A 27,062-nucleotide genomic window follows, 5' to 3' on the forward strand; every position below is an offset into this window, starting at 1 on the left:
ATCCAGACACACCTTTTCAGACATTTTATTTGAGTTCATGACACTGATGGTTAGTGATACTGATTGAGGCCTTACGGAGAAGTACCCAGCCTCTTACGAAGAACGAGCCAGGCCGTACAGTCCACCCTACTCCTGATGTTAACCACACAGCTGGTTTAGGGACTGTCCCAGCCTGGTGGAATCAAGGAAAATTCCAGGAGCCCCGGGGCAGACCCTGCCTCCAAAGCCAAGCCTCAGGGCTGGCAGGCACTGGCAAATGCTGCCACCCACGTGGCAGACCACTGGGTTCTCTTGTTTTCCCTTCCCTTCCCTTCTTAAATCCCGTAATTTCCTGTTGGGGAGAAGCTGTAATTAACCCAGTGCAGGCACCAGGTCCCAGGCAGAGGCACAGCTGCTGGGATAACCGGGAAAACCAGAAAACCAGCATTTTTCCAATTAGAAGAACTGTGGCATACACTTTTTTCTGTGTGTTATATTAAAACCAGGTTTCTCAGGTCAGCTGCCAAGGGAAGAAGAGCTGGACTCCCCGCTGCTGCCGCCCAGCCCTCACCACTGCCTGGGAGGTCGGCCCCCCACTGCAGCCAGCCGGGGATGGTCCTGGATTCTGGGGAGACTGTGCTGCCTCTTACCAAGTTCTGCACCTAATAAAGTCCCCAACTTCTTGCTTCAGTGTCCTGGGAGATGGGTAGACAGACGGAGCAAACCAAGGAGACAGCAGATGACTCAGGATGACGGGAGAGGGGCAGAGGGTGCCGGGTTAGCTAGCTGATGTTGCCTCCTTTCAGCGATTTACAGGAGATGTACCCCAGCTTGGTCATGAAGTTGGTTTGCTTCCACTGCGCAATGCACTCCTCAGAGACTTTAAAGTCAGCCTGGGTGAGAAACAAAAAAAAGTGATTCCAGTGATGGCGCCGGGCCGCAAGAACCACCGTGCACACTGACTCACTCCTGGAGGGCAGGTGCCGAAGGCTTCCAAGCCTTCACATCTTTTCTTTTTTTTCCAGTCCATTAAAAAAAAATGTTTTGCATCTTTTGACTCAGGTAAACCCAAAACACATTGCTGGAGGCAAAATGACAAAGCTAAAGCTGTCCCACTTCGGGCACATTGTGAGAAGGCAGGGGTCCTCGCAAAAGACAGTTGTGCCAGGGAAAGCCCAAATACCAGCTGCACTGACTCCGCAAAGGAGGCCGAGGGCCTGAGCCTCTAGGAGTTGAGCAGGGCTGCTGGGGGCGGGACAGTGTGGACGTCACTCATTCACAGGGTCACCAGGAGTCAGGGCCAAATCAATGGCACAAAATTAATCTTAGGGGCCTAATTTAAGAAAACAATCAACAAATAAGTGCAAGGACCTACGTACCGAGACATCCATCATGGCCTTCTCACAGCGAAAAACTGAGAGCAGCCTCAGTGTCCAGTGAGGGCAAACAATTGGCTTAGGTGTGATCACTGTGACACAGGACTACACACTGAGATTCCCCCTCAATGTTTAAGAAGATAGGCAAGTTTTGCAGGCATAAGGTTTAAAAAACAATGTGGTATGACTCAAACTATAAATATTTCTATGTATAGAAGCCCAGAAGAAAATACTAATGACATTTTTTCAGTATCTCTAGGTGGTGGGACTATGGATATTTTATTTCTTCAACTTCTCCTATATCTTACACATATCTACATTGGAAATTTATTTCATACAGTCAGAAAAAAAAAAAGGACTCAAAACCACCCTGGAAAACCAAGAGAGGCGGCGGGGGACGAAGCCATCTGGCACACGCAGGAGCACAGAGAGGGGGACTCGCTCAAAGTGCCCTCCCGCAAACCTCTAATGGCGGAAACGAGTTACTAACTGGAAAAAGTCACACAGGTAGTGTTAGTTCCACGAGGAGAGCGGATTTTTGCTGCTTTAGTCACTGATGTAGCCCGAACGCCCAGAACCATGTCTGAGGTATAGCAGGGACCCGGTCATTTGTGGAGTGGATGGATTCAGGGGCCGCGGGGGCAGGCCGAGTGTGACTCCGTGCCCCAGAGGGACAGGAGATCATGCCTTGATCTTGGCATGAGTGCTCCAAAATCAAGGCGGGGGACAGGGACCCTGGGAGGGCTTTGATCCCGGCCCCCCCACTTCTGGTGACCCTGTGTGGTCCTGGCAGGTGTCCTGCCAGATAAAATGGGGATCATCAATCACAGACTTGAGATCAAATCAATTGTCTGAAGTCCCTCAGGCAGTGCCTCAAACAGCCTGTCAGTCCTCAGTACGGGCCAGGGCCCCCATGCCCCTTAGGCGCCTCATTCAGTGATGTCCAGGATGGAGGAGGAAGAGAGGCTTATAAGACGAAAGGCCGGGCTGGGGAAAAGGCAGGTCTGGATTCAAGTAACGGACACAATCCAGGCAGCCCAGGGAAGAGGAGAACCACCACAGCTTTTTACCTGCAACTTCTCAAAGATTTTCTTCTTGGGCTTGAGCTCTTCATCTGGTTGCCCCTTATCATAGCCCTTCACAAACACGCGCTCACCCGGAGCAGAGCCCGCTGGAGGGTCCAAAGGCTCCACTTTGCGGCTGACCCCTTCTCTGGGAGGACACACAGGACAAGGAAAGAGTGAGGCTACGGATGGCTTCCAGCCACCGTGGAGGCCAAAGCAGGGCCCCCACACGGAGGCCCTGCTGGGATGGAGGCCCCCCCCCGCTGTACTGCACGCCTGCTCTTCAGCAGCGTGGGGTTAACCAGGGCGAAGCTGAAATCCTGTGTCAGGAGAAACCACAATCTGGGCTCTCAAGGGAGGGAGTATGACAACAGTGAGAGCAAGGCCTTAACATCCCATGAGAAGTGGGTTTGAATCCTGGCTCCCCCTCTTGTTAGTGGTGAGAGGTGGGCACATGCCCACTGCGTTGAACGTTCCCTTTCTGTTTTAATCTGTTTTAACTGTGGGCAAAGCACTTCATCCCGAGTGCTTGTACGATAAATAATTCCGTCATGCACTATCTTTTGGCCAGTGTTCTCAGGGCTTCCACCTGGCGTGGGGAGGGCCATCGCATGGGCCAATTCCCCACTCTTTTGGCCTTCCTGGCCCTGTGCCCCTCCCCAAGTCCTCACTCACATAGAAGCACACAGGAGCATGCCTTGGGACTCGATCCCTCTCATCTTCTGCGGTTTCAGGTTGCACAGCACCACCACCAGCCTATCCTGCAGCTCCTCCTTGGGCACAAGCTGCACCAGGCCGCTCACCACAGTCCGTGGCTCAGCTTCCCCCACGTCGATCTTCTCCACGTACAGGCTGTCTGCATCTGGGTGCTGCCAGCAAGAGACGTCAGACCCAGAGAGTGTCATAATGGGATAGATCATGGCACCAGGTGAACCCTCTGACTCCGGAAAGGGAGGGACATTTGCTCCCTAGAGAAGCCCCCAAGGGACCCTCTAGAACTCACTTTCCACGTCTCAGCACCCAGGAGACTGGGCCTTGAAGGTCCATTCTACTCTCAGCCGAGAGAGAGGTGGGATTTAGGTACAATGAGCCTAATTACTAGTGCAAGAGTGGAGGTAATCTCTGATAACAGAGAAGTAATGGCCCGGGCTATCTGGGGGTTACTATGACGACCACAGCTGCACCAGATCAGTTCTGGATGTGAGACAGATGGCAATGGACAACGGCTGGTGTCACCACCTGAAAGCACCAGCAGCTCTCAAAGTCGCCGTGGCGGCTGGGTCTACCTAAGTGAAAAGCCAGTCAAAGGTGCGAGCAGAAGCCCACAGAGCCCTGACTGGTGTGGCTCAGTGGGTCGGACACTATCCCGCAGACGGAGGGGCTGTGGGTTTGATTCCCAGTCGGGACACGTGCCTGGGTTGCGAGACAGGTCTCCAGTTGGGGGCATGAAGGAGGCAACCACACACTGATGTTTCTATCCCTCTCTTTCTCCCCAGCTTCCCCTCTCTCTAAAAATAAATAAATACAATCTTTAAAAAAAAGAGAGAGAGACAAAGCCCACAACAATGGTCCCAGCCACTGGGTGCATAGGCTTCTGTACCTGAGAAGCAGTCCTCTCCCTTTGCCATTTTCTGTGTGTGCGTACGGGGGTGGGGGCTCCTCGAGATAAAGCGGCAGACCCAAGAAAAGGCCTGCAGCTAGTCCAGGCAAGCTGGTAGAGGCCAGGTGAGCCCACCAGACCGGCTTTAACAAACAAACAAGTTCCCTCCAGCTAACATCCGCCCCCCACTCTGAGTTCCTGACTACGTTTGGTTGCCTGAGGCCCAGAGACAGCAAAGGGAAAAGCCCGAGGCCTGGAATTAGACGCCCGGGTTCTGACTTGCAACATGACCTCAGGGATGTTACTCCCCATCCCAGGCCAGGTTTCCTCCAGATGGAAACAGACAAACTTGACCCCTATCTGCCTCTCTGGGATGTGGTGACAAGTACCTTGTCCACACTAATGACTCTCCCCACACGGATATCCAGCCGGGATGGGATGACCTCCTCTGGCTCTGAATTCTTGGCAGGGCCTCTGGCAACTGGCTCTGGGAACGAGAAGAACCCCAAGGGGTCAGAACTGCCCTCCTTCCCCATGAGAGGCCAACTGCTAATGCCACCAAATGAGGACACCGGCAGGCTTCATGCGGAATCCCCAGACCCCACCCCATGATTACACGGTCCTTCACCTCTCTGCCTACCTGCCTACCTGCCTATCACCCAATCCCTCCTCCTTACTTAACTTTACTGAGATTTACAGAATTATATATCAGTCATGTAGGATTTCATCGTGAAAGCAGCTGAGGACCTGAATAGGAAAGACCATTAATAATATTAAATTTTAGGGACCGTGGGAATCCTGGCCTCTATTTTAGAGGTTCAGACTTTTATTGATCAATTAAAATTTACCTTACCCTGGATGCTACTTCTGAGCTACACCCTCTTTAAAACGGGGCTGGCAACCTTTGAGAAGGGGCGCACCAGATTTTCATCCACTCTTTCCCTCAGTTGCCAGGCTGGAGGGGTGGGCACGGCAGTAGCCCTGCCACCTTCAGGTGTTCCCATTCCTGCATTCCACACGTACTTGCCGAGTCTCTTCTGGGCGGGGCGGACGGTCAGTAAGGGCCAGTCAGAGACCCGTGGAAGGGGACTGAGTGAATCTAGAGATGAGCGCCCTGAGCAGCTGCGCAGGCCCTGCCCGAGCAGCATGTTGCTCTCACAGTGGGGCCCAGCTGGTCCCCGTACCCGGGGAGGGTTCTCGAGAGGAACCATGAGCACATCTTCCACCAGCACCTCCCGGTGTGCTGGTGCAGGAGGACATGCCCCCCGCACAGCACCCGCCGAACCAGAATCGGGAGGGCACAAGTTTCGTTCCGGGAGTCAACATTCCCGCACTCCCAACCCCCTGGCTCCTTGGGCCCTCGGGACAGGACCGACCTTTCTCGGAGGCCCACTAACAGGCAAGCCATTCCGATGACGTCCCCCTCCGCCCCACCCTGCTCCTCCCCCACTGGCCTTACTCTGCTTCGAAGGATCTGGGTAGGCCGCGCTGGACAGTTTCTTCAGGGCTGGGGTATTAAACTTGTCCCGGATGGGATCCAGCAACTTGTTCAGGGAGACTTCTACAGAGTTCTTGAGGTCTCCAGGGTGTACAACCTGAAAAAGCGGACAAAGCCTGGTGAGATAAGGCACTGGGACGGGACACAGGACACCCGAAGCTACGAAGACTCTCGGGCGCCCGGGCTGCAGGGTGTCCCCAGCTGGTCAGCATCGCCCTGTGAGGCTGGCAGAGAGGGGCCACTGGTTCAGAAAGGCTGCCTGACCTGTTCAGGACCCACGTCTTTTAACTCTGAATTTGATACCAATTTGAAGGGTTTGAGAGGCTACACTTTTTTGAGCCAAAACCGTCTGGTCCCCCACGTACGTGTAGGGCGCTGGCATAAAGCAGACGTCATCTACAGGCAGAGAAACGCTCACCCAGGCAGCGGCAGGGCGAAGGGCCCGAAGGGGAGCCGAGGGAGGAGAGGGAACAAGGGCTGTGGGGTTCCAGTCCCAGCGGGCTGACCCCCAACCAGACACCCGCCAAGTGTTACATTCTTTTCTTAAAAAATGGAGATAATGCCTTTATCTCAGAGAGTCAAAGTGAGGATTAAATCACATAATGTGGGTGAAAATGGTGAGTAGTGCTAGTACGTGGTGGGGAAGCTCCTAACTGAATTCCAATGAACTGGGGTGTAGTTCGCTTTTATATTCCAAATCGGGCCTGCAATGACCTTCCAGACGTTCTGAGGGGCTACCCCTTAGGTACAAATACCTGTAATACAACACCTACATTTCTCGTTTCTCAGGAATCGAGCTACTCCTGCATTTCCTTGCAAATGTTGAATTTTTAACAACACAAAAGCTTTAGACCTGCACTGTCCAATATGGCAGCCACTAGCTTCATGGGGATATTTAAATATAAACTAAGCTTCAGTTACTCAGTTGACAGGCCCCAGGAAAGGATCTACAGGCAAATGTGACCAGTGGTGGCAGTGAGACAGGGAGGGCAGAACACGTCCACTGGCACAGAAAGTGCTCTCGGTTATCGTTGCTCCAGGCCCTTCATTCATTCAAAAGCATTTCTTCGCTTTCTTCCCATTGTCCCCAGCAGCGGACTATTCACAGCGTTGGGGAGCGGAGTGCAGGTTCTGTGGCCTCCCTCAGCCTGTAGCTGCAGTGAGAAGTTTCTAGAGTAACCACTTCCAAATACCCCAAAAGTGGGCCCCGAGGGCCCACAGACCTCAGTGGTCACTGTGTCTTTTGGTGCCCAAAACCTCACATGACGTTGTCTCCTGTGGTCCTCTGGTCTGACGCTTCAGCGGTGGGGAACGCAGGGTCAGGTGGCGCAGCCCTGTCCATGCCCTCATAACTGTGGTCACTAGAAAGTTCTTCCCGAGGCTGAACCCAAGCATGCCTCCCTGTGGCCCCCAGCCGCGGTCTGGGTCGGGCCCTCTGGTGCCCCAGGAGGAAACCGAACCCTGCTCCCACGAGGGTCCTTCACGTGTTCCGGGGTGACTGAACCCACGCTTGCTTCTCAGCTAAACACGCCCAGTTCTTTCACCTGTGCTTCTGGGACATGGTGTTGAGCCTGTGGCCTGCAGTGGCAGCTCCTCTCTCGCCAACACTCCCTAGACTGCCAGGCAACCCTCATACAATCAAAGTCCAGGGCGCCATGCACAATCCCGCATGGATGCAGCACAATGGAGAATGCAACGAGCTACGGACTCCCTGGTTCTAGGACCCACATTTCTGATGACTCGGGCCAAGACTTCGTTGGCATCTCTGACAGCCCTATCACAGGGCTGACTCGACTCAAATTCTGTCGGTCCAAGCTCCCCATTTCATTCCCCAGACACACTATTATGAAGTCTTCCCCGTATGATCTGGCCCTGCCTGCACATCCCACAGTGCCCCACCTCACCTTGCAGACTCAGACCCAGCCACTTCGGGTTCCCTGCACACCACGCTGTTTCACCCTGCCGACCTGCGGCATGTTCATTCCCTCACAGATGCCTCACGAACTCCTGCTCAGGTGAAACAGTGGGTGCCGTCCCCTCTGCAAGGCTCCCCAGACAGCCGGTTAATGTCACGTCTAGACCACGTACGTATCCTCACTGTGCGGTAAGATGGGAAATGCCTGTTTGTGTGTCGTTTTCTCCTACTGCATTAGGAGCCTCATGAGGACACCGTCCTCTCGGTGCTGCCAGCCCCTAACGTGGTGCCTAATGCATGGCCACCAGCTAAGTCTTGCTAGACTGTTTGCTGAAATGAATAGTATCCTCTGTTCTGTCCCTTTCATTAACGTTTTACTTATTTAAAGTTTTTTTTTTTAAATCTTCACCTGAGCGTATGTTTTTACTGATTTTAGAGAGGAAGGGAAGAAAGGGAGAGAGACATTGGGAAAAGATACAAATACTTGCTGGGTGGCTCCTGTATGCTGGGGATCGAACCCACAACCTCAGTATGTGCCCTGACTGGGAATCAAACCCATAACCTTTCGGTGCCTGGGACAATGCTGCAAATAACTGAGCCGCCTGGCCAGGGCTATTTTGTACTTTTTTTGTGTATCTTTTTCAAACCCTGATTTTGTACCCATCCTTGAAATGTTTCATTTTGGGTGGGGTTTGGTCCTTCATTTCAGGTTAAGTCCTTGGGAGAATGATTCGCTTTGTGCCGTTTGCCCATTTGATCTGCGAACCGTCGGAATCCTCACCCCACCCATTACAACATCCCCAGAGAGCAGCAGGGCAGAAGCCCTGTGGCCCACGACCAGAACCCCGGCCGAGACAAGAGGGAGGTGTGCCAGGACAAGTTCAAGGGGGATTATGCCTCCTCGGGTGTTACCTCATCAGCAAAGTCCTTTTCCAGGTCCAAGTAGGCTGTGTAGGTTTTATTTCCACCCCATTTTTCGTCTCGAAGGATCACAAACTCTGTAATGAGAAGGGTCCACACCAACAAACTCACTGCTAACGGCAGAGCCGGCATTCCTAGCCCAAATATATGGGTACCTGTCGTCTCCGCCATATATGTATTTTCAACTTTATTATATGGTTTTATTATTTCTTAAATCGGATGTGTGGCCATGTGGTACACCCAGCTAGCACCCAAACTCAAGGGGCTGGGATCGAGTCTTACCTTTATTTTTTTTTCCTCTACTTCTGCCTGCCCCCACCCTCATTCCTACCACCCCCGCCCACCAGCCACCTGACTCAGAACCTAACCCCGTGACAACACGATCACAGTTGAAGGTGTCCCCACTCCAGTCGCACAGCAGTACGTGCGAGTTCAGAGAGTTGGGGAAGCCACCCCGGAGGAAGACGGTGACAGTCGCACGTGTGGTATGGGGCGTGACCGCAAATACTCGCACTGGGGCTCTGCGATTCCGCCCGGCCTCTGAGGGGAAAGCAGGGCGTGTCTCACCCGACTTGAGCGGGAAGAGGACGTGCTTGATGAAGGACAGCACCCCGTTGTTCTCCACGTTCCCGGGCTCGCAGAAGGCCTTCTTCAGCTTTTTCTTCACATCCTCCTTCGAGTCAAGGAGGTCGATCTTGGACTCCTGGAAGCCAAGGAGGAGAAGAGGACCTCTCGTGGTTCAAAATGAGAATGTGCTCAACTCAACTGTGTACAGCTGATCCTTGGACAGCACAGGTTTGAAACCGACTGGGGTCCCTACATGTGATGTTTTTTTCAATACATACAGTCCTGTACATATACGTTCTCTTCCTTATTTTCTTAATAACGTTTTCTTTTTTCACCTTATTTTATTCTAAGAATGCAATATATAGTGCACACAACACAGAATATGTGTTAATAGACTGTTTATGTTACTGGTAAGGCTCCAGGTGAATAGGAGGCCATCAGTGGCTAAGCGTTCCCGGGATTTCCCCGCTGTGTGTGTGGGGGGGAGGTCAGTGCCCCTAACCCATGCATGTTCAAGGGTCGACTGTATTTTAATTAATTTATTTATTTATTCTTTAAATTTAAATTTTCTTTTTCTATTTTATTACTTTTTTCATTTCATTTTTTTGTATTTTAATTTTTTAAAACAAAGATTTAAACTGTTTTAAAATAACTTTAATAAGTTTTAATGTTTTTAGTAAGTTGTAATAACTTTAACAGAGGCATAATTAATCAGAGTGAAGGACCACTCATAATACTGCCACCCAATAAATAAGATGATTTTAATTTTTCTGTGTTTTCCAAGGCCTTGTCTATGGCATATGGAATCATCACAAATTTGTAGTTAGAAAGTAAATGTCCTATGATTTTTCACTTAAGGCTACGCCATAATATTTCTGAGTGGCTACTCAGCCTTCATGTAATTAGTGTATTATAATCCCAATAACTAGTGACAGCAGAGTTTATATAACAATTTATAAACTTCCAGATTATGTTCTAATTGTTACACATTACATATCATGCTACCATGCAGAGCTCAGCAGAGGGTTTTTTTTTCTTTTCTTTCTCTAGGATTATTTCCTTAAACCACCAAAAAAGTGCCAGGCACTGAAGGGGGCACACGGCTATGAACGCTGCCACCAGCAGTGAGCTCATGTCATTTGAGTTCAGTGGTTACCAAACTCTGGTCCCAACAAATGCCTGCGTATGAATCACCCTGGGGTGCTTTTAAAAAAATACGAATTACTGGGCTCCACCCAAAACCCATGAATCAAAATCTCCTGGGGTCAGGCCAGGTATTGCATTTTTACAAAGCTCTCTGAGTAATTCTGATGCACTCACATCTGGGAACTGCTGTTGGCGCTGATTTCCAGGATTAAGATACGGCGAATGTCACCAAATAGGATGAGGTAATATGATACTTTGTCAGAGAAATAACTGGCACAAGGAGCATTTTAATTTGAGACAAAAAGTGATGAGTATATTCTTTTAAAAATAATAGTAATAGTTTCCCTGCATATATTTATTAATCTCTGATTTAAGATCAAGAAGTCAGACTTCAAGATCCAGATGAGTGCCCAAACGTGACTTGAAACAGAATCACCCTGTAGGATTTGAAAGAAAATACAGATTCCTGAGTGGTTTACCCAGGACCATTTTATCAGAACCTGAGGACAGGGTCTAATCAACCTCTTTTTAAAATTCCTAGTGATTCCGAAGATAAGCCGTGCTCGGGAACTCTGAACTCAAACTTTCACTGTTTGGGGCTCTACAAAGTCCTCTATTCTGTACTCGGAGTGAACAGAACAAAAGTGTGCATTCCTTAAACAGGACTTTCAAGTGTTAAAAGACAGCATACGTATGTCACAGTAGTTACATGAAACATCCCCCTAAGCATCAAGATGCTAGCTGGTGAAATGCAACCACAGCCTTCTCATGAATATGGCTGAATTTTATCACAGTTCTACGAATAGAGAAATTACTTTTGCTTGCTCTTTTTATCAGTAGCAGCAAAACTCTGAAAATCATCAGGCCTGCTTCTGGATCCCTCAGGGCTCAAGAATCCCTGGAATTAACTGAAGGACTTACGATTACTTATAGCTCAAATTTTTGGGAATTCTAGTTAGCTAAGTTACTCTTCTTTTGAGTCCTGAATCTATCTCTTACTGAAGATTTCTAAACTCAAGTCAGAGCTGGCAACCTACCTCTTCTGAAGAACTCATTTTGCTACCAGTTAATCCTGGAACCATGGGATTCATCAGATGGATCCGCTTCGAGTAGCCAAGTGCAGGGAGATACTGAGGGGCGAGAAAGAAACACACCAAGCGGATATTACTATAAATCCCTCCTCAGTTCCCTGATCTCATCTAGGTTGGCCGACAACTTAACCGTTTCACATATTCCTTCTAATCTTTTTTTTCTACCGAATATATAACTTTCAATGGTGATCATAATGTAAACAAAGTTGTTTTCCCGCTAAAGCTTTTCTATTAGTATTATATTGTGAGGCCATTGGACAGGACCCTCCCACCACGAACAGATGTGAGATCTGGCAATACGTAAAATAACTGTCTGCAGGTACTGGCAGCAAACAGATATACGGCTACGTGTCTTGAGAGCAGGAAAGCAAAGGTGATCACACCTCACCCTGGCCTTCTCCTCGAGGACACTTCCCAAGCCAGGTGCTGAGAATGAGAGACGAGGCCAAAAGCAGCGGGCTGCCTGCACAGTGGAGGCAGAAAGCGAAGTTTAGGGCTCTCAGGAGGCTAGGATTTGGGTGCGGTTCTAGAGAGAAGGGCTCCCCCGCCCCTGCCTAAAACCCTAAGTCAAACTTCCGCATCGACTTCACAACTGACTCATAGCTGTGCACGCAAATGGGAGGACCCAGGGAGCCCAGCCGAGAGCAGGCCTGGGACGCTGGGGACCCCGAAGCAGAGATTTCAGAGGCTGAACGGTGCTGGGGAGACAAGGTGTACATTTAGGTCTAATCAAAGCAGAGGGGGTTTCGTTTCATGAACACCTTCGAGTTTCGGTATGAGACTCCAAAAACGCCACAGCCTAAGAGTAAAAACACATTGTGAGAATGAGGGCAAAATTGTAATAGACCCATTCTAACAAAGCCTAAAACCAACCCCTGACAGTATCAAGGTATGCAAGTAATGTAATGATAGGTAAGTAATTTAACAGTCTACAGAAAACACAGAACTGTATGAACATAATCCAGAGCTTCTATAACATATCTACAATGACTCTGACACATTAATAAGTATTAGATGGGGACTGCCAGGGGAGGGGGGATAAATGGTGACGGAAGGAGACTTGACTTGGCTTGGGGTAGTGAACACACCATACAGTGTACAGATGATGTGCTGTGGAATTGTGCGCCTGAGACCTGTATGATTTTGTTAACCAGTGTCACTCCAATAAATTCAATAACAAGGAAAAATAAGTACTAGAAATGGAAAGCAGAAGAAAGTGACTGATCATTAGAACAGTCAACAAAAGCAGAGCCAGAAAACCATCCAGATATTAGAGTAAGCAGATCAGGGTGTCTAAATAATTACGATCAGTGTGTTAAAGGGAGCAGAAGAAAAAGGTGGACAAGATGGATAAAAGACAGAGAACTGTACCCGAGAACGGGAATCTACAAAAAAGAATCAAATGGAAGTTCTAAAATGGCACAATACAATAATGAAATGGATTCAACGGAAGCCAGGATTCATAAATTTGAAGAAAAGTCAAAAGAGAATATCCACGCTAAAACACAGAGGGAACAATGAAAGAACAAGACAGAGTGCAAGAGGACACATGGGACACAATTAAGAGGTCTAATCTACATATAATTAGGGTCCCAAAAGAAGAGAGAATGGGACGGAAGTAATATTTAAGGGAATAGTAAAGGACAATTAACCAAATTTGATGAAAACATCAACCTATAGATTCAAGCAGCTCAGCAAATCCAAATAGGATAAATACAAGAAAAATACAGTAAAAAATGTCACAGTCAATTGTTGAAAATCAAGACAAAGAGATAACCTTAAAAACATCCAGAGAGAAGATGTATTATCTACAAAGGAGAAACAGTAATACTTACAGGTGACTTTGCAATGAAAACTATGGAAACTAGAAGCAATGGGATGACTCTTCAAAGTGCTAAAAGAAAATAATTGCCAACTTGGAGTTTTACACCCACTGAAAGCAAAGGAAAGATGTTTTCAGACAAAAGCAAGCAGAAAACACTCCTTACCAAGAGACCTGCATCACAAACACAAAATACTAAGGGAGGCTTTTTAGGCTGAAGGAACATTTTCCCTCTATCCCAGATGGAAGCACAGAAACACAGAACTGCAGGAAGAAATCAAGAGTAACAGGAAGGGTAAGTAATGCTAAGTATACAAGAAAATGTTTAAACACAATTGTAATAGTCTTTGGGATTTGAGATATATATGACAGTGGAATATATGACTGCAACAGCACAAAGGACAGGAAGGCATCAAATGGAGTGAAACAGTACGTCCTTGCATTGCTGGGAAGCAGTAAAAATACCCAACTGAAACTGTGCTAAACTACAAAAGATGCACGTCACCTCCAGGGCAGGGGGAAGTGAGCAAAACTTTTCTTAAAGGGCAAGATAATAATAAATATTTGAAGCTTTGTGGGCCACACATACGGTGTCTCTTGCAAATTTTGGGGTTTCTTTTTATACCCCTTAAAAATATATAAAAACCAATCTTAGAGCATCTGAGTCACACATAAATAAGACCTGGGCCATATCTCTGCTAGAATAATAAAAGACAGTTGAACTAAAAAGTTAATAGAGGAGATGAAATGAACAAAGAATACTTGATCAAAAAGTTTACATTGGAAACATTCCCCCATTCACTAAATATATCCGAAAACCACATAAAAATATGGTATAATATTCCATTATAAGGCTTTGTCATAATGTTTTTTAACCAGTTCTTTGTCATTTGATCTAATTCTTGTCATTTGATGTAAGGTTTATTTCCAGGCTTTTGCTTTAAATTGGTAATGATATATTCTTTCATACATAATTCAAGTTGTGCTGTCAAACCACTGTCCAGGAGTTTTCGCCAGCAGTGTTTTATCTGCGCGCTTGCCAGGGTGAGGTTTTGAGACATTTCAAAATACCAACCACTTCTCAAAAGCCCTTTTCAACTCACTCAAGTTCTTTCCCAGAAAAAAAATAATACTATGGGCTTGTGCTAATTTCCTCCTTTAAACCCTGCTACACCTCATCTGAGCGACGAGTGGTTTATGTAAGATCCAGAGCAAACGGGCCAAATCCTGGGGAGGAACACGGGTGCCCTTCCCCGGACACTGCGCTGTCAGGAAAGAGGAGTATCAGACAGGTCTGGGGCAGCTTTCCAGTCTGCGGATCTGGGGTGCTAATTCCTGCTTGGCCACTAACTGATACACTGGACAACTTTCTTACTCTTTCTATCCTTAGTTTTCTCATCTGCAAAAGAAGGGAAAATAGTACTCACCATACAATACGAGTATGAGTGGTGGGACTGGCATTTTCAGTAGCTTTGAATTGCATACCTCTGAGGCTCAAGGGAAAAGACGAGAAAAAGATACTAACCTTCTCTGCAAATGTGAAAATCTTTTCTCTGATCAACGCCTCCAAACTGCGCATCTACTTTCAAATACTCTTCATCCAAGGCCTGTGGACAGAAACACGGGAGCAGGAAACTCCTACTGTATTCTTCTGCATGCATCTGAGCAATTGGAAACTTCTTATATCACTATTGCTTTCAGGAGGTAGAGGGGACGAAGCATTGGGCACCATTCAGGTGCTCCACGTTGGCCCTCAGAGCCGCATCAATCTCTGCTGAGTGCCTTCAGTGAGCAGTGCTCCACGCAGAGGCTGGGGGTGCAGCGCGTCTCCACCCGCAGGAAGCTCGCAGTCCAGGGGAGAGAGATAGATGACGAACTACAGTCATGTCAAGGTGCTCCCTGAATACTGCAGCCTATGAAAAGTGTTAAGTAAGTGGCAGAAAAAAGTGCTGAGCGAGCTCAGGAAAAAAGGCAAGGCTAAACTTATAAACAAAGAGTCACTGTCACTTACTATGTGCCAGGCCTGGTGCCAGCCCTGTGCATGCAGAGATGAATCAAATCCAGACTCTGCCTTCAAGAAGCCAGTTCCCCAGTTGAGGGGAGAGACGTGTAAACAGGTATTTCAATACAGTGTGCTGAGGGGCTAACCTAGATGTTCAAGAACAGTGCTAACACAAAGAAATAAATGATTATTTGTATCTGGTCAGACAGGTGGTGGTGAAGGCTTCCTAGAATCAGACCATGGGCTGAACTTGGCTTAGAAGAACCTCTAGGTGGTTTTCACCACGCAGCGGAAACAGAATGTGAGACGGCACAGAAGTGTGAAGTGTTTGGGGAAATTGTGAGTGATTTCAGTCTGCGAAAGCACAACTTCCAAGGGATGTGGGAAGTGGTTAGTGATGATGACATTAGAAAAGTAGGTAAGGACCCTGATGTCATGCTAGGGTGCCTAGCACTGTCCCAGCCGGTGAGTGGGTTTAAGGAGGGGAGAAAGCATGACCTGCACTGTAGAAAGATCACACCAGTGAGAGGGCAGAGCTTGGAGTGGAGGCCTATGAGCTGGAGACAGAGCAAGTACCTGGAAAGCTGCTGTGAGAGTCCGGGTGACAAATAATGATAAAGCAGATTCAGTGGGGACACAGAGCAAGGCTGAATTTAAGAGATTTTAAGAAGTAGAATTGGTAGTTTGGCTGGTGTGGCTCAGTGGATTGAGCCCTGGTGTTGGGAACTGCTCTGCCTGGTTTCAGAAGCTGTAACCCCCCATGGCTAAGGCTGAGTAAAGAGACCCTGGGAACATAAGCCACTAAGGAGACAAAGCTTATAGTCCCAGCAGGGGCACAGCATCTGCCCCCTTTTACTTCACCCTGCTCAGCCCAGGTGGATGATCGGTTAGCCAATGATGGGTAAGATTCCTCAAGGGAGGGATGACCTAAGACAGGCATGGTCACAAAGGGGCCCTCAGGGAAGGACCTGGGGGGCTTTAGGAAAAGGGGGTGATGGACCCTCACCCCTTGGCTTTGACATAGCCTGAGTCCTCATTCTATCTGCAAGAAGTCTCCTAATCTCTTGGCTGCCTTACTTCCCCTGCCTGACTTAAGCCTGAAACGATGCAAAGGTGGTACAGCCTTGGGCAGGAAAGGGTGGTTCTCCGGGAGCGATCAGGCCTAAGAAAGAATGCATAAAATCCTGCAAAACCTGCTTTGCTAAGAATGTCCTCAATTTTCTGATAAGGGTCCAAGCACGACATGAGTTTGTTTCCCAAAGTTTTATAGCCCTTTAGCTAACTGACCCTGACACGGAATAAACCTTCATAGTTCTTTGAATGTTATCTATTGTTTGATCATTACTGTCTGACAACGATGCATGAAGACTTTCCTTGAGGTAATGCTCCCAGAAAAGCAATAAAAGCCTGTCTAGGCAGAGGCAGGGTCGGGGTGCTCTCTCACTCAGAGAGTAGCCACGCTGTCCCTTTTCTTCACAGGACTTCTGCAGCCTGTGTGATTTGGTCTGTCACATCCACAACACCGTGGATACCACTGGCTGGAATCCGTATCACCCTGGCCTACAAATTGAAAGGTCACCAGTTCAATTCCCGGTCAGGGCACATGCCTGGGTTGTGCAGTTGGGGGTATGTGGGAGGCCACAATTGATGTATCTCTCACATGTTTCTTTCCCTCCTTCTCACTCTCTCTCCAAAAGTGAATAAATAAAATTTTTCAAAAAAGTAGAACTGATAAAATTCAGTGTCTGGCTGGCTGGGGGAAGAGGAAGGAGAGCTACAGAAAGATGAGAGCACGCAGGAAGAGGCAGGAACAGCACTGTCCAATAGATCTTCCTGTGATACTGAGCATGCTCTGTATCTGTGCCGCCCAGCACTGTGGCCACTAGCCACACGTGACTCGCGAGTGATGACATACAGCCAACGTGACTGAAGAACTAAATTTTTTAACTTTGAACATTTAACAGCCACGTACGGCTATGACTAGAGGCCACCACAGTGGACAGTGCAGATCTAAAACGTCTTTGGGTTCAACCTTTGGGAGATCACGTGGCAGTGACAAGAGAAGAATGATTTCCTTATGTCAACATTATAGAAATATGCAAAGAAAAAGTGACGTCTATCTACGTTTTCATCCTGCCTTCCTAAAGTAACCAGTGTTAACAGCTGATTTGTATTTTCCCATCTTTCTCCTTACTCACTGCACACACTCAAAATGGGATGTGCTTGTTTTAACAGAAAATAGGATCATGCCTAAAATTTATTTTTCACACACTGCTCTGAAATTAATTTTTTCTTTTTTTAAAGATTTTTGTTTATTTATTTTTAGAGGGGGGAAGGGAGGAGAAAGAGAGGGACAGAAAACATCAGTATGCTTGCCTCTCGTGCACCCCCTACTGAGGACCAGGACCGCAACCCAGGCACGTGCTCTAGATGGAATCAAACCCATGACCCTTTGTGGCTCCCAGGCTGGCACTCAATCCACTGAACCACACCAGCCAGGGCTGAAATTAATTTTCAATGAAGGGACTGTGATCAACTTAAAGAAGGGTTATAGGATGAGCAGTGTTTTAAAGGACAGGCAGGTAGGGGAGACTTACAGTTGAAAGAGTCAGAGGGTTCTTCTAGGAAACAGAGGCACGGGGAGGAGGAGGGAGACAGAGAAGAGGGCCTACAGCTCGGGTGGCAAACACAAGGCCCAAGGGCCGAACCGGACCCTCCACCTTGTTTTATCCGCCTGGCACCTTGTTTCTACCCAGCAGCAGCGCCGGCCTGTCGCTTAACTGTTAGGGAGCAGTTACATTTATACAGTCCTAACATTACATTCGGCCCTTTGAAGGCAACCGTGAGGCTGATGTGGCCCCCGGTGACAATGAGTGAGACACCCCTGGCCTACAGCATGGCGAAGGAGCAGCAAGTGCACCAGTTTAACTGGGCTGAGAGAGAGGCTGTGACCAGCAGTTAGAAACGGAACAGAAAGGGTCACTGGGCAACGCCATCCCTTGCAAGTACCTGGAGTCCGGGGTACAGCAGACCACTCAACAGAGGGTGCTCCACCTGCTTCACCACCTCAGCTCCTGCTTTCTTGGCGTCGTGCTGCGTGACCACAGAGGAGAGTCTGTACACATCCAGGGTGTATTCTCTGAAGAGCAGAGGAAGGGGGACAGCTGAGGGTGGGCCCAGGCCTCAGTTTAATCCTAAAGCTCATTAATTCACTCTTCAAATCTTAACACACTTCAGGAGAGCACTGCCTCGTGGCTCTGAAATGTGAGCGACCCATCCTCTCACGCAAAATACTATTCCATTTTTATGCCTTCCCCTTTTAAAGATGGCTTTAACTAATCTTTTTCTTTACTTATCTCTTGAAATACTGCTTTTCTGCCATTCCCCTCCATTTTCTTCTGGAACGTCTATTAAGTGAACATCAGAATTTCTCAATCTATCTTTCATGTCTTAAGGATAGTGCATCACTTAAGTTTAGGAAAAAGACCCTAGATACTTCTTTGGTTTGTTTGTTTATCCTGTGACAGCTGTCCCAAATTTTCCCCCTTTGCCCCCCTCCACCCAGCCCACGCCCTGCTCCCGCAGTCAGTCCCCACGCTGTTGCCCACGTCCACGGGTCACTCGCATGTGCTCTTTGCCTCTTCTTTCCACCCTCCCCTCCCCTCCTGTGCGCCACTCCACAACCCTATTCCACTTTTTCCTCCTCCACAGTAAGCACTATCCTCAACTGCTGTCTCTTTCCAGTTTTATACTATTTGCACCTCTAAACAATGTGTTGTAAACATTCTTATGTGTGTATCCTGTGCAAGTTCCTTTACATCATGCCTAAGAGTAGAATTGCTGGAACATAGGGGATTTGCATCTTGAACTTAGTAGGTAATACTAAACTATTTTCCAAAGTGGCTTTTATCAATTTTTTTTACTTAATATTATTTTATTTTTTTAAAAGACTTTATCTATTTATTTTTAGAGAGAGGAGGGAGAAAGAGAGGGAGAGAAATGAGAAGTCAGTTGGTTGCCTCTTGCACGCCCCCACAGGCACGACCAGGCCCTCGATGCAGGTATGTGACCTGACCTGGAGTCAAGCCTGCGACCTTTTAGTTTGCAGGATCGTGCCCAACCCACTGAGCCACACCCGTCAGGGCTGGTTCAATTCTTGATAAAAGTCCCCGAAGACCCAGGCAGGTGGCCAGAAGTGCCCCACATACCAGCTCTCCTTTCTTTGAGGGGTAGGAACGAGGGTGGAAAAGGGGGAAAGCCCTACTTTACCCTCTGCATTGGAGCAGTAAGTAAGCCTGGTTTGTCCCCACTGCCCGCTTCCAGAAGACCCCCGCAGACCTGTAACTTCTGCCCAATTCACATTTCAATCCTTCCTCTTACCATAGAGCTGGTCAGCTTGTTTTTGAACCTGGCTATGAGGTTTGGTTTATTTTTATCAATCACTGCTGAGTTTGGAATAGAGGCGTGCATCAAAGCGTGCCCTTACAAAGCCATCTTCCTTTGAAGTCACTTTTATATACAGGAAAAAAATCAAGTGACTTTGTAGCGAGGTAGTTTTATATATCCCACTTTTATTCTAGAAGGAAAACCTTGCCTGAGTTTGCAGATAACAGTGTCTGGCATATACTAAGAACTCAAACAAAATGTTTGCTCGACTTGCTCTCTCACCTCTGTCAGGCCTCCCCCTGGTATCACCACTTCGATCTCCAGCCACTGTTTTTAAACAGGAACCCCGCCTCCCGAGCACTTTCTTCCCCCTGCCTGCTCTGTAGCCCCTGTCACCATATCGTGAGGGCTCCCTAAACACCCTAAGAACAGAGGGCTCCCTGTAGAATAAATGTAAAAAATGAGTGAAATCTCAAGCACTCTATCGAGGCTGTAGATTCAAACATTTGTTAACACAAGGATGTTTATATGCTTTATTTAAAACTCTACATGTCCAACAGCGGGGAACGGTAAAGAATATTGTGTTAGATGAAGTAAAAGGAGACGCTAACTTGTAAGTGAGAGATATGAGTTCGAATCCTAGCCCTTCTACTTGCTGGGATTAACTTAGTCAAAATTTATTTTGTGAACTTAGTCAAAATTTATTTCCTTACCTGTGAAATAGGATAAAACAACGCTTACCTGGAAAAGTTGTTCTTTAGGGAAAGTGACTAGTAGAGTGACACATGGCTTAGTTGAGAGATTTAAAAAAAAAAAAAAAAAGCAGCCCTGGCTGGCATAGCTCAGTAGATTGAGCACGGGCTGCAAACCAAAGTATCGCAGGTTCGATTCCCAGTCAGGGTATATGCCTGGGTTGCAGGCCACAGCCCCCAGCAACCACACATTGATGTTTTTCTCTCTCTCTCCTTCCCTTCCCTCTCTAAAAATAAATAAATAAAATCTTAAAAAAAAAAAAGAAAAAGAAAAAAGAAAAAAAAATGTGGAGGCCATAAGGCAGTGGTGGGGGTGGGGTTACTCAGAAATTGTCAAGTTAAAAAAAAAGTAGGACATAAAATTATATGTATGCTAACATTACAAACATGAACAAAACTGACAAAGATGAGAGGCCATAAAAGCTGCTCGGAAGGTGAAAAACAAGTGAAATATATTTTTTTTCACGTTTCTTTGATCAGTATTTGCTGCGGCTGGAGGGAGGAAGGGAGACTGAATTGCTCATCACTAGTCTCCCATATGCTGTGAGCTCTACAAGGGCCAAGGACTCTGTTTTGGTTACATTTATATCTCCAGCAAATAGGAGAGTGAGTACCTAGGCATTTACTAGACAGTATATTTTTGATGGATGAATTAAAAGGACAAAGGGTATACGTTTTTAAATGGGTAACAGGTAGAGCCAAACAGCTTCTAATCCAAACTGAAGAATGCCCAACCTCCACAGGCCTGTAATTAGCTAGGAGCATTGGAGCCACAGGGAGGGTGGAGGATGAAGCACTTACTTGCTGAGCTGGTAATCGGTGCCTTTGATGAACTTGAGCTTCTCCAAGGGCACACCAATGCTCTCCAGCATTGCCTTGATCACATTCTCATAGTAGCTGGTTCGGAGTTCTAGCAGTTCCCAAGGGGCTTTCATGTTATCCAGGTATGCGTGAAGGTCCGCAAACAGAATTGTTACCTGGACATAAGTGATAAGGGACCACCCGAAAGTGAATTTGTCCAAGTACCTCCAAACCCTCCCCCCTGCCCTACCTTTATTAAGTCTCTCTTCTGGCCATTTCCCAAGGGCAACTGCTTGGTTTAAAACATGACTTCTTACCTCACATCCTGCTTTCAGGAAGTCTGCAATCTTGGACATAGGCACGAAGTAAGCCACGTGTGGCTTGCCTGTGGTTGCTGTTCCCCAGTAAACTTTAAGTTCCCGCTCCTTCAGGATCTCCTTCAGCTTCTCTTCCCCCAGCACCTCCTGTTGTGGAAGCAGAAGAGCTGGTTTAATGCCGGTGCCCCACCTTGCTCATCCATTACCCTGTGACAAGGAAAACAAAGGTGCATGTCACTGGGGGGCCAGGCTCAGAACCAGCGAGGGGCATCCAGCCATGCTCTCGGTGCAGAGTGGGAGCCAATCTAAGTTGGCATTGTTGCTTGAACCACTCCAGTGAAATGACACAGATATTAGAGGAACAGGGTATTTCTCTAACCATGTCTTCCTGACCAGCTACCTCTAACACATGCTCCTTCCTTTCAAAGCCAACTTCTTCAAATAGTTACCTCTTTTTCAGGTCACCATTCCTTGTCTTCCATTTGAGTTTGAATTCCATACAGCATCACACCATTGAAAATGCTCTTGCTAAGGTCACAGACGGTTGCTACGTTGCTAATTCAATGAAGACTTCTGAGTTTTTACTCCCTTCCTGAAACACTTTCTTCTTTTTTCCTCTTTTTCATTCTGTTAGCTTTCCTCCTACTTCTCTGGCTGCTGGGTCTCGGATTTTTTTTGCATCTGTTTTTCTCCCTAATCATTAAATATCAGCAACTCTTGCATCCCTACTTCTTCTTACTCTACATTCTCCTTGATCCCCGTCAATGGCTTCAATGACTACTTAAGAGCTAGGAGCTCCCAAATCTCCTGCACACACCCATATGTAGAACTGTGTCCCAAGGGGCACCCCCCCCAAAAAAACCACAATAATCTTCTGGAGGGTGGGCCCCTTATAGTACAGGCCCCTATAGTACAGGCCACACCTAGGTAAGTGTTCTAGGAAACCACCTGGCATTGTTGTGAGAGGCTGCATTTAGCTCTCGTAAATTTTTTTGAAGACTCTTTCAACGCGTTTGCCCATTTCATGATGGGTGATTTACTAGTGAGTGCACCTGCCCACACCATGCTGAATGTTCAGCAGTTTTTGACCAAAAAACAACATGGGCCCCATGCTCCCCCTACCTATTCACTCGATCTCACCCTGAGTGACTTTTTTTGTTTCCCCAGATAAAAAAAGTCCTCACAGGGAAATGTTTTGCTGATGTGGATGAGGTGAAACAAAAATGGCAGAAGCACTAAAAGGCAACAAAATCGAGAGTTCAAAAACTGTTTTGAGAAGTAGAGGAAGTTCTGATCAAGACGGAGGCATAGGTAAACACGGCTTGCCTCCTTGCACAATCACATCAAAATTACAACTAAACTATAGACTAACCACCACTCAGAACCATCAGAAATCGATAGCCCTGGCTGGTGTGGCTCTGTGAACTGAGCGTCAGCCTGCAAATCAAAGGGTCACTGGTTTGATTCCTAGTCAGGGCACATGCCTGGGTTGTGACCCAAGTTGTGCCCCCAGTAGGGGATGCATGAGAAGCAACCACACATTGATGTTTCTCTCCTTCTCTTTCTCCTTCCCTTCCCCTCTCTCTAAAAATAAATAAATAAAATATAAAAAAAAAAAAAGAAATCGAGTTAATGGAAGTCTGACAACTACAGAATTAAAGAAACCACATCCATACATCCATCCAGACTGGTAGGAGGGGCGCAGACACAGAGACGCTGGATGGGCTGGTCCCATACCCACATGTGGTGGAAAAAAACTCGGGAAGGATACTTCAGGAGTGAGGAGTCCTGCCCCACACCAGGCCCCCCCAACCCAGGGTGTTCCAGTGCCAGGAAGTGAAGCCCCCATAACTTCTGGCTGCAAAAACCATCAGGGTGAAAGTAACTGTTGGAGTCCCAAGCAGTTCCTCTTAAAGAACCCTCACAGACTTAGACACCCTCTGAGTTCTAGCACTGAGGCAGCAACTTGAAAGGCACCAGAGGCACATGGGGAGGAACTGAAGTGTTTGGCATCAAGACGAGAGCTGGGAGACAACTTTCTCCCAGAGAGAAAGACAGGCAGAAGCCCTTGTTCCTTTTCTGAACCGTCCCCCCAACAAAGCCACAGAGCCAGCAGGTGGGTGCCATATCTGAGACTCCATCAACCTGGCTAACACTGTTTGACCCACCCTGGAGATCCCCAGAGACTCCGCCCCACCCGATTTACAGGCCCACCCAAGCTGCTTTTCCATATGAATGGCTGGTCTTGGCTCATATTTCACAACTTCCTAAATCCTATCTAACAAGCAACAGTCAGCCTCAGTGAGCTCCCAGCTCCTGAACCTCTTGGTAAGTGGCCCCAGGCACAGCACTAGCAGCAGCCAGCTCAGGTTCACAACTTGGCTTTGCCTGGGAACCTCCAAGCTCCACACAAGTACCAACCATCTGCAGATTGTTTTGTGGTTCATGCATGGTAGCCCTAGGCAGAACACAGGTGGGGGCTGTCTTTGGCCTGTACCACCTGAGAAACCCCAGAGCCAGCGCACCCAGAGGACAGCTACAAACCACATTGGGGCACCATCACCGTGCCCCTGCACAGCTGATCCTCCACAGAGGGCAGAGGTTAGTGGTCAGTGCCACAGGCAGTTCTTGCAGCTGACGGGCCTGGGTAAATCCCTCCCACTGACCTGCCAACAGCAACCAAGGCTGGACTACAAGAGCAGGGTGTACTCAGCCCACATGAAGGGCACACTTTGAGAACCCAGCTTGGGTGATAAGGGAGGCTGTGCCACTGGACCCTACAGGACACCTGCAACATTAGGCCATGCCACCAAGCCAGGGAATAATAGCATAGAAACAAACACAGGGAGGCTGCCAAAATGAGGAGACAAAGAAACATGGCCCAAGAGAATAACAGGTCAAAACTCCAGAAAATGAACTAAACAAAATAGAGAGATTAGCAATCTATCAGATGCAGAGTTCAAAACACTGATTATAAGGATGCTCAAGAATTAGTTAGGACCTCAACAGCATAAAAAAGATTCAGCCAGAAGTGAAGGGTACACTAACTGAAATAAAGAACAATTTACAGGGAAACAACAGTAGAGTGGATGAAGCTGAGAATCAAACCAATCACTTGGAACATAAAGAAGCAAAAAACAACCAAGCAGAACAATAAGAAGTATAATCAATAAAATACAATAAAAAAAACTGTTTTGAGGAGTGGAAAAATGTCTCAATAGGTGTGTTGCATCAAATGGAAAACACTCTGAAGGTGACTGAAGTTTAAACATGGAAGAATACACAATTTTTTATAAATAAATTCCATTTTGGGGGGGGAGGTCTACCCTCATACCTGTCAGTAATCCAGTTAATTCAAACTCAGTGTGCTCAAAATTAAACTCATGCCCTCACCTTTCTGCCGGACTCCCCAGCCATCCCTTTCACTTACTGCTTCACCCCTGGTTCAGTACATACTACTCTCACTCACTCAGGTGCACAGTTACTCCGAAAGAGCTCTTACACCCTCCTGCTTCTCTCTTCCTCTATTCCACCAGCCTAGTCTAGGCCACCATCAGGTCACACCAAGATTACTGTAGCAGCCTCCTTACAGGTCTCCCATATCTACTCTTGTTCTCCGCAATCCGTGCTCCAAAAGGCAGCCAGAGAGATCTTTAACATCCAAAATCTAATGAACTCATTTACCTGTTTAGTTATTAAATTCTTTAATAATTTCCACTTGCCCTAAGACATATTGGGAAAATCCTAATGGTCCAGTATGCTGCAGATAAAAAGAGATTTTAGTGTTTCTTCAAGGACGACTGGGGAGGCTGTTGGACCCCATGGGAACAAATCCATGGACATTAGAAGAACTTGTTAAAATTCTGTGCTCCACGCTGGTCGGAGGTTGATCCTGCATCCTCTGAGCCCCTATTTGGACACTTGGAGGTTCTTACCAACTAAGGAAAGGTCTATCACTCACCCTTTAAAATCTGAGTGAGTCACTGCCCTTAGTCTTGTATATCCTCTATTCCTAACCAGCACCACTTTATGGAGAAAGGCTATAAAACAAAGGAACTGACTAAGGGGAAGCACGCAAGAATCTCTGGTTAAGATCAACTTATGAGAGGAAATAACTCAAGTGTCCATCAACTGGTGAATGGATGAACAAAACAGTTAATCCCTACAATGGAATATTATTCAGCCATTAAAAAGGAATGGGGTTCTGATAGGTATAACAGCATGGTTGAACTTTGAAAATAATATGCTAAATGAAAGACATAAACACAAAGGCCACATTTTGTATGATTCCATTTATACAAAATGTCCAGAATAGGCAAACAATACATAGAGACAAAGTAGATTAGTGTTTCCCTAGTTCTGGGGGGAGGAGAGAAATGAAAAGGGATTGCTAAGGGATATAGGTTTTTTGAGAGTGATGAAAATATTCTGGAATTAGATAATGGTGATAACTGCACAACCTTGTAACTACGATAAAACCCACTGAATTTTACACTTTAAAAGGGTGAATTTTATGGTATCTGAATTGTATCTCAAAAAAATCTGTGTCCTAATCATTGCTCTTAGAATAAAACCCCAATTTTGAAATTTTGAACAGGTCCACAAAGGCTCTCATGACCTGGCCCCTGCTACCTCTCCCAAATAAACAAGTACCAAGTATGGTGACAAGTTCTATGAAGAAACAACAACAAAAAAAGGCAGAACAGGGGGAGGAGACAGTTCTGGTGGCAGGGAATTTGTTATGAAAACATGTGGTTCAGGAAAGGTCTTCCAGATAGAGGTGACAATGGTCAGGGGCCTGAAGGAGGCAATGGAATGAGCAGTATGAGCAATACATAGAAATACTTATCAAGTGCTGATTATTTCCTCACTCTACTCCAGCCCAGTCAGCCTTCTCTCTGAATCTCTGTTCTTTTCCTCCTCCGGGACTTGATCTGGGTTCTTGCTACCTGAAATGTACTCCCGCACCCCATTCTTCCACTGGTTAACTTCTACTCCTGCTGTTTCTGGAAACAGTAGGAACTTTGTGGAGTGAAGAGGGATGCGCATCCTTCAGGGCTTTCAGGGCGCAGTTTAGGGGACACTTCTTAAACCTTCCCTGACCAGCCCTCCACCTTAATTTCCTTGCAAAGTTCCATGTATATATAGTAACTTCCAGTACTTTCTTTAGTTACAATTAACTGTATGGGTTACAGGTCATTTTTAATGTCTCATTCCTTACAGACAAGCTCTGGAAGGGCAAGGCCTTGGCATATCCCCATCCCCAGCGCCTAGCACATAATAGTAGGTGGTATGTTAAGCCCATGTGATTTTTGTGGTACCCAGATAATTGACTGAGTGAGTGAGTGACCGACCAACAATGAGGACTGCAGGCTGCCTTGGCGTGGAGCCCTGGCCCTATACACTTAGTAGTGCGGCTCCAGATCTCTAAATCTCAGGTCCCCAGTCCCCAGCAACGCGTTTTCAATTACAAGGCCCAACCTGCAGGTTCCTTGTGATAAGGAGCAGCTTCTCTTCTGGGCTCGGAGCATCCCCCATGGCTCCGTCACTCTTGTCTAGCGTGCTCCGTCCGGCACCCCGCGCCCTTTCCTCGGTCGATGCCGCCGCCGCCGCCGCCGCGTGCCGGGAAACGTACTGGGGGACTAGTAAGGTTGCATCAGCTGAGCTCGTCGCTCGGCTCCCCAGGCTTGCACCTTTCGCCTGGAAGTGGTCCGAAGTCAAGAGAAGCAGAAAGTCGAGTGGTTCGATGAGACGAGAAGAGGTGGAGCTTGTAGTTGGGGTAGGCGGTGCAGGGGGCGGGGCTACGGCGCCTGCGGGGCTCCACC

At 47.4% G+C, this 27,062-nt stretch overlaps 1 protein-coding gene across 1 annotated transcript; it reads right to left on the reverse strand.

Annotated features, from left to right (window-relative positions):
• Positions 1-9: 9 nt before the first annotated feature.
• On the reverse strand, positions 10-27,007 carry YARS1 (tyrosyl-tRNA synthetase 1). Its single transcript, XM_028513467.2, is given in 14 exon segments — positions 10-872; positions 2,426-2,567; positions 3,095-3,288; positions 4,409-4,506; positions 5,479-5,614; positions 8,345-8,430; positions 8,921-9,056; positions 11,104-11,196; positions 14,505-14,528; positions 14,530-14,586; positions 17,991-18,120; positions 20,921-21,096; positions 21,238-21,384; positions 26,719-27,007. Coding segments are annotated over 14 exon segments (1,587 nt in total). The 5' UTR covers positions 26,776-27,007; the 3' UTR covers positions 10-761.
• Between the last annotated feature and the right edge of the window lie 55 nt (positions 27,008-27,062).

This window comes from Phyllostomus discolor, chromosome 5 (genome assembly GCF_004126475.2).
Source record: "Phyllostomus discolor isolate MPI-MPIP mPhyDis1 chromosome 5, mPhyDis1.pri.v3, whole genome shotgun sequence".
Classification (NCBI taxonomy): domain Eukaryota; kingdom Metazoa; phylum Chordata; class Mammalia; order Chiroptera; family Phyllostomidae; genus Phyllostomus; species Phyllostomus discolor.